Source organism: Penaeus japonicus, unplaced genomic scaffold (genome assembly GCF_977035675.1).
Source record: "Penaeus japonicus unplaced genomic scaffold, GWHDUDI00000001_assembly GWHDUDI00000010, whole genome shotgun sequence".
NCBI lineage: Eukaryota > Metazoa > Arthropoda > Malacostraca > Decapoda > Penaeidae > Penaeus > Penaeus japonicus.
In genome coordinates this window covers 4256380-4263879 of record NW_028234412.1, presented here as the reverse complement: position 1 = coordinate 4263879, position 7500 = coordinate 4256380, and the positions used below count along the sequence as shown (strand labels likewise).

Genomic DNA, 7500 nt, shown 5'->3' with positions numbered 1-7500 from the left:
AAACTTAATCAGAGGAAGAAAAACATCCATCAATCAATCAATTATTCTTAAAGAAACAACTCTTACAATTGTGAAATACATGTAGATTATAAAATCAACATGTCAACACAAAAGAAGTTTAAAAATATCTTAAAAGCCACATATAGAAAATTCCACCAATAGCAAAACAACATAGACACTTAAAACAATTATTCTGTAACTAAAATTGAAGCAAACACAAAATACAGCTATTAAACAAGTGCCATACACATAATACTATGACACTGTCAAGATCGATACTTACCTTAGTTACACACTTGGCTACAATCTCTTTGTACTCGTCCTTGGTGACGGATTTATCGCGGTAATACGGGTCTAAGAATTTCTTCACCTCCTTGACAACCTTCACCTCCAACGCTGCTTTCTGTTGCTGTACGACGAGAGAGAGAGCGAAAGAAGGGAAAAAGATAACGATTTAACGTCACTCACAATGAGGTCTCTTTCAATTCATCTTTCAAAAAAATATATATGCAAAAAGATATGAGATTACTGTACATTCGATCCTTTAAAAGAAATGAATTAATATGAATATTTCCCTCTTTATCCTTCAAAATCCCAACAACACTGATCTTGATAATATGATGATAACAATAATAATAAAATAATAGAAATAATCATAATATCAATGATAATGATAATAAATTTGTAGTAAATGGCAATAAAAACAACTAATACAATACCAATAATGAAAAAAAAACAATATCTATAATAATAGAAATACTGAAAACAATAATAATAACAATAGAGCAAACAAATCCAAACCTTTATTTTCAAGTCATTCTCCTTCCTGCTACCACTTGACCCTGACGCCTGTTGGCTGGAAGACGACGGAACCATCTTACCTCCCTCAACCTTTTTTTCCTTGGTTAAACTTTCCTTTTCTTGGGCTGAAGCAAGAGAAGATTATTCCATTAAAATCAATCAATCTATCAATCAGTGGGGCTAGCACCAAGGACAGCACTTTGCCACAGTCATCCTTTTCTTTCAATCTTAAGCGTCCCCTCTGTGAGCCATCAGGCAGGGTCCCAGCCCATTTTTTAACTTCTCACAACAGGTTTTGATCGATTTGCCCAAGCCAAGACTTCGGAGGCTTCCTGCACCCAGGATTATTACTGGAAGAGCAGGATCATCTTATGGGATTCAAGGTAAGTTGCTGTATTGTCTATGTTGGCTATTCCAGTGCAGACATTGGTTGGATGTATGATCTTGCTGTCTTCCATAATACAGCACATGTAACTGCTGTAAAAGGCAGTACAGCAAATCTAGCAATATCAGGGCTCTGAAAAGGTGTTGTTTGGTCCTTTTGCATAAAGCTAGTTCAGTTTTGGGTCCACCTGGACTTAATGCCAGTTCATTTCGACTGTAAAGGCCTAAGGTTTCAGGCTATACAGCTGCTCAAACCACGGTCACCTGCTACACACATGATCACCCAACTTGCCAGCCATACAAAGAGCCATGACATGATATCGCGTCCTCAGCAGTAAGCACTGCCACCACATGACATGATATGATGCACCATCTGTCATTAACAGGTTAAATACTCCCATTGAAAGAGCTCATGACTCTTGCCATCAAGCCAATCTGCCTGTTGACAAGTCTGCCACAACCATGTATCAACTAACCAGGTTTTCCTAGCAGACCCTCAAAGTCCTGGATTTTGGTCAAGGTCCACAAGACTTCTAAGGGCCCTGCCTTAACCCATTCACGCCGGGGCGTTTCCAGCTTTGTATGGTCGTAATGCTGGGGTTTTCGAACGCATAAGCCTAACGCCTCGAGATTCTCGGGCGTACAAGCAGTGAGCCTTGGCTGCCCGCTCGCTCACCCTGAGCGCCGCCAGCCTTGCCCAGATATCTCATCACCGGCATCCGACGCAAAAACCACGAAACATGTCAGCACGTCATCCGGCGCAAATGGGTTAATGCTAAATGCACTGAGGTCCCTATAGGCTCAGACAGCACAGCAGCATCACTGGTTCAGTGACCTTAACCCACACAGGACGGGTGGTACAGCATGTGTACCGCGCATTCAAAAGCCCAGTTGCCGGGCGGCACAGTATTGTGCCAGCCATTCAATTGATTTAGGCCTAATAATTCGAACGCCCCGGCATTTGGACATTCAAGGCTAGAATTCCCCCGTCGGGAATGGGTTAAACTCTCTGATATTGGTTACATCTTAAGATGTTTGTTCTGGGCTGGTAATCTGTTTTTTTCTATTATTTTCTAGACTAATGGTATGATATATGAGTCTATATGTGATATATTAGCAAAGTGCTACTAATCAGCATTTATTATGATGCAGTAGTTACCCAACTGAAGGAATGACTAGCTTGTAATGCAAAAGTGATCTGACCATGCAAAAAATGCCCACACCAGATGTTTAACATAACCAAGTGTTGCTCCTCTGCCTAGTAGCAGTTCTCGCCAGAGCCGAAAAGCATTGGCAATAAGGCACACCCATTCCCCATCCCTGAATTCAAAGGGATTACCCTAGAGTGGCCATTTAACAGACAGGCAGGAAGTTTTGAGGTGAACACAGTGGGTAGTCACAGCTAGTCCCTGATCTATACCACAGAACTTGCACTACAGAAAACACGAAAGTTCGGGAAGACCTTTGAATGAGTGCTAGTAAGGATGCAGTCTATTTCCTTGGCTACGTTCACTGTGCCAGGCAGAGCATAACAGGTAGAGTGCTGTTACCAGGAGTCACCGATCCTCATATCAATTTGCCACAGATAACAAAAAGGATCTAGAAATCAATCCTACATAAGTTATAAAGACAAGAATTAAACAGTTTGAGTCTGGTCATGACCTACAGCATACCATGTCCAAAAATATATGAAAAAAAATCTAAAACAAAAACTGTCCAAAAGCAATTTATGAAACCAAAAACTAATCAAATATATAGAGCAACAAAGAATTCCAATACATAAAAATAAATATCAGTTGAATTACCTTCTTTCTTCACCTCTTCAGGCTTCTTTGCCATCTCTTGCTTTCCATTTGAGGGATGCTTTTCATCTCTTTCCTTCTTGTGTTCCTTTTTCACATTCTCATCACTGGTTTGATGTTTTGAATGTTTATGATGGGCCTTCTCTTTTTCCATTTGTTTGGCAATTTTAGACTCCGGGACTTCACTTATGCCTTTTCCAAAATCTTTCACGATCTTGTCTACAATGGCTTCTCGGCGAGATGATTTTGTGATTTCTAAGTCTGAAGAATCTTCCATGTCGCTCAGATTCCCAAACAGGCTTGACATGACTCTCGTGTCTTTCTTGAGAGGTCCCTTTTCCCCTTTCCGGGTGTTTTCCTTCCCGTGTTTCTCCTCTGGTTTGGATGCACTCGGCACAGATGTCTTTGTACTTGATTTGTGGCTTGATGCCAATTTTTTAGCCTCTGTCTTGGCACTTTCCAATGCTGGATCCTTCTCTGTGACTTTACTACTACTTTTCTTGGCTTCCTCACTAGCTGAACTCTTCTGCTCTTTTATTACATTGTGGGAGAGAGGAAAAGTGTCATCCATCTCTTCTGCGTCCTCAAACCTATCAACCGGAGCCGTTTTGCCAAAGAGACCTTTGGCCAGGCCTGCCATGAACCTCTCTTTCAGCTTCTTCTCTTTGTCGTTCTGTGTCCCGTTGCTGACGTCAGACTTCTTCTTGATTATAAATCCCTTTGACAGAGGATTCCCTTCCTTCTTTGACTTGCTGAGATCCTTAGGAACTCTGGTTTCACTTTTGTCAAGATCATCAGAAAACAAACTGATGCTTTTAAGCTGTTTTCCATTCTTCCTATTATCTGCCTCATTCTCCTTCAATCCATTCTTATTTGAATATCTGTTTATGTTAGACTGACCAGACCCCTCTTTGCTTGCTTTATTGTCCTTGATGCTCTCTTTTTTCATTTTCAACTGCAGTGCCTGTTCTGGAGACTCACTGGCTCTCTTAAGTACCTCTTTTTCATTCTCACTGTCTGAGCCAAAAAGATCCCGACTTGAGACATTTTCACTACTTTCTGCTTCTTCTTTTGCTTTGTGTTTTGAAGAACTCTTTTTCTTATCTTTATTTGCGCTGCTCCGTCTCTCTTCTTCAACGATCTTCTCAGAGTTCTTGCGAACTGAGTCCTGATTCCGCTTATCATCTGCATCCTCTCCAAATAAGGAACTAAATAATCTGCTTTTCTTTTTCTTTTGGTTTCCTGATTTGTCTTCTTCCTCAACATCTATGGAGACATTATTCCAATTATCATTTTTCCAGCTTTCACCTTTGGGTTCTTCCTCTTCCAGGTGGTGGTTGGGAACCTTCTCTTCCTGCAGCGGTTGTTTGGATGTGCTCTGTTCACTAACATGGGGTACTTGACAATCTGTTTTTTCAATACTTTTAGATTTCTTTTTAGAGCTATTTTCTTGATATTTCTGGCTCTTCCTGTGTGTACTTTCACTTTCTCTTTCAGAGCTACTTTCTTTCATTTCCTTATAGTATGAATCTCTACCTTCTTTGTGTTCCAATTTCATATCTCTACCTACACTGTCTACTGCATTATCTTCAAAATCTTCAGGTCTCTTACTTCTTGTATCTAAACTAGACGCTTTGTCACAACCTTCGTTACCTTTGAGTTCTAAGTGATCACTTGAAATAATTGATCTAGAATTCTTATCTCCATCACTGTAGTCATTAGGCACTGGACTTTTCTTCATATTGTGCACACTATGAACACTATGCACTACAGACGTTTTGTTACTGCTGGTATCTCCACTGCCATCATTAAAGTATGAGAAGCTCCACTGAGACCTAGATTTTCTCTCCCTTTCCTCATGAGATGACGGACGGCTGTTGCGTTCTCTTGATCTTGAGCGTGACCATGACCTCCGCTGGTCCGAGCGACCTCTATCCCTTCCATCACGTGACCAGCTTCGCTTAGAGGGTGAGTATTTTCTGCGGTGGAAGTGGCTGTCTTTTTCCCAGGACTTGTTCCTTCTATGTGGTGAATGATCACGGTAAGAATATCTACTGCGTCTCCTATCAGGGGAATCATCTCTTTTGTGATAGGGTTCTCTAGACAGGCCACTTTCGCTATCTTGTGAAGTTCTCCCTTGGCTTCGGTTGTTCCATGGCTGGTTGAGCCTGCTGTCTTCTTGGGGTTTATATTCTGAATGCTCACCCTGATTAGATCTCTCTCCACTATTCCTATCTCTCCCGAACTGCCTGTGGTTCCTCGATTCACCCTGTGCATCTGACCACCTGCTGTATCGGCCGCCATTGCGTTGCGACTCATTGCGCTTCCTGTCCCATGTGTTGTGGTGTGGCGGCTGTCGTTGGTATGAGAGTTGAGGGGAAGACCTTCGCCTACTATCTAAGGGTGACCGGTGCTCATTCGGTGCCCCACTAGGTGCTTCTGCAGACTTGTAAGGTGACCTCTGTCTCGGCCTGTGATATGGCGAACGTCTCCTTGTCGGTGAGGAATGTGGACGGTATCGATAACTGCTCCTAGGAGGACTAGGGCTCCTTTCATCTCTTGTCCTCGACTCTCTTTCACCTCCAGGCTTTGGGGAGGGAACTTTCCTGGAGGGCAAAGGTTCCGACATGATGAGGTTCTCCTTGATGGGAACCTCAACATCCTCATTTTGAGCCTCCTTTGTCAGTTTCCGTTCACTGTTTAAACTAAGTTTCTTAGCAGAGGAAAACACAATACTCTGATTTTCCAGAATACCGCTCAAGATATCGTCCTCCTTCGTTTCAGGCTGATCGTTGATACGGCTCATTATTGAAGATGAGCATTTTCCTGAGTAGCTGGAATGCGGGGTGAAGGCTGCATCCCGCAGAAGCCTGGCAGCACTAGCTTTGCGGTCCTCTGCATATCTGTGAGCCTGGTGAGACATCCCAGATAGCAGTAAGTCTGCAAGATCATCATTCCTAGAAAAGAAGTGAGGCAATATTATATAAAAAGAAAAGAAGACATCAAAGATAGATTTCTCTCTCTCTCTCTCTCTCTCTCTCTCTCTCTCTCTCTCTCTCTCTCTCTCTCTCTCTCTCTCTCTCTCTCTCTCTCTCTCTCTCTTCTCTCTCTCTTCTCTCTCTCTTCTCTCTCTCTTCTCTCTCTCTTCTCTCTCTCTTCTCTCACTTTTCTCTCTCTCTTCTCTCTCTCTTCTCTCTCTCTTCTCTCTCTCTTCTCTCCTCTTTCTCCTCTTTCTCCTCTTTCTCCTCTTTTCTCCTCTTCTCTCCTCTTTCTCCTCTTTCTCCTCTTTCTCCTCTTCTCTCCTCTTCTCTCCTCTTTCTCCTCTCCTATTCTCTCTCCTATCTCCTCTATCTCTGCCTATCTGGTTGCTTGGAAACTGTCTGTTTTAGAAGGCAAGAGCCAGAGTTTAAAAGTACACATATATATACAAATTATATACCAGATTAGGAGGGAAAAGACCAGATGCTGGACCTTCCAATGAATCAGACTAGGCACCACCCTCAATTCCACAGATGAGCATTCAAAAATTTTTCCTTGAATATAAACATCTACATATTTGTGCACACACTGGCACACTGAATCATATAACTTTGGGTAATTTTCTTTCCCTACTCCCAGATAAAACAAATCATCATCATCATCATCCTCATCATTATCATTATCATTATCATTATCATTATCATTATCATTATCATTATCATTATCATTATCATTATCATTATCATTATCATTATCATTATCATTATCATTATCATTATCATTATCATTATCATCATTATCATTATCATCCTCATTATCATCCTCATCATTATCATTATCATTCTCATTATCATCATTCTCATCCTCATTCCCACCATCATCATCATCCTCATCCTCATTCCCATCATCCTCATCCTCATTCCCATCATCCTCATCCTCATCCTCATCCTCATCCTCATCCTCATCATTATCATCATTATCATCCTCATCATCATCATCATCTAAGAATGATGAGCAAACCTGTAAATCTTCCTTAGAATTTCCTAAAGAGCTCATACAATATCATATCCACAAAAAAAAAAAGAAAGAAAGAAAGAAAGAAAGAAAGAAAGAAAGAAAGAAGAAGAAGAAGAAGAAGAAGAAGAAGAAGAAGAAGAAGAAGAAGAAGAAGAAGAAGAAGAAGAAGAAGAAGAAGAAGAAGAAGAAGAAGAAGAAGGAGAAGAAGAAGAAGAAGAAGAAGAAGAAGGGAGGGAGAAATATATTTGACGCAAGATCTCCTGAAAAATCAATGCCTCAATATAATATATTGGTCTTCCTTTTGTTAGCACGTAGGTATATAGCTTGTTGGTGTATACATAAATTGTTTGTCAGTATACAGAAAATAGTTCGTATATAAATAAATCAATACATATTGCATTATTTGACATTCAATGAATCCATAACCTCAACAGATTTTACGGTCATAATTTGTAGACACTGATAATTAAACGTATATGTAATGGTCATTCACAAATACAAAATCTGTACCATATGT

At 40.8% G+C, this 7500-nt stretch overlaps 1 protein-coding gene across 6 annotated transcripts in view; it reads right to left on the bottom strand.

Moving 5' to 3' along the window:
• Positions 1 to 7500, bottom strand: part of LOC122263746 (uncharacterized) — a 21755-nt gene that overhangs the window by 778 nt on the left and 13477 nt on the right. For all 6 annotated transcript variants that reach the window (XM_043032339.2, XM_043032340.2, XM_043032341.2 and 3 more), the window contains exons 8-10: positions 2991 to 5944; positions 802 to 926; positions 284 to 409 (exon numbers count right to left, since the gene is read on the bottom strand). In XM_043032339.2, coding sequence (XP_042888273.2) covers positions 284 to 409; positions 802 to 926; positions 2991 to 5944 — 3205 coding nt within the window. The remainder of the gene's footprint in view (positions 1 to 283; positions 410 to 801; positions 927 to 2990; positions 5945 to 7500) is intronic.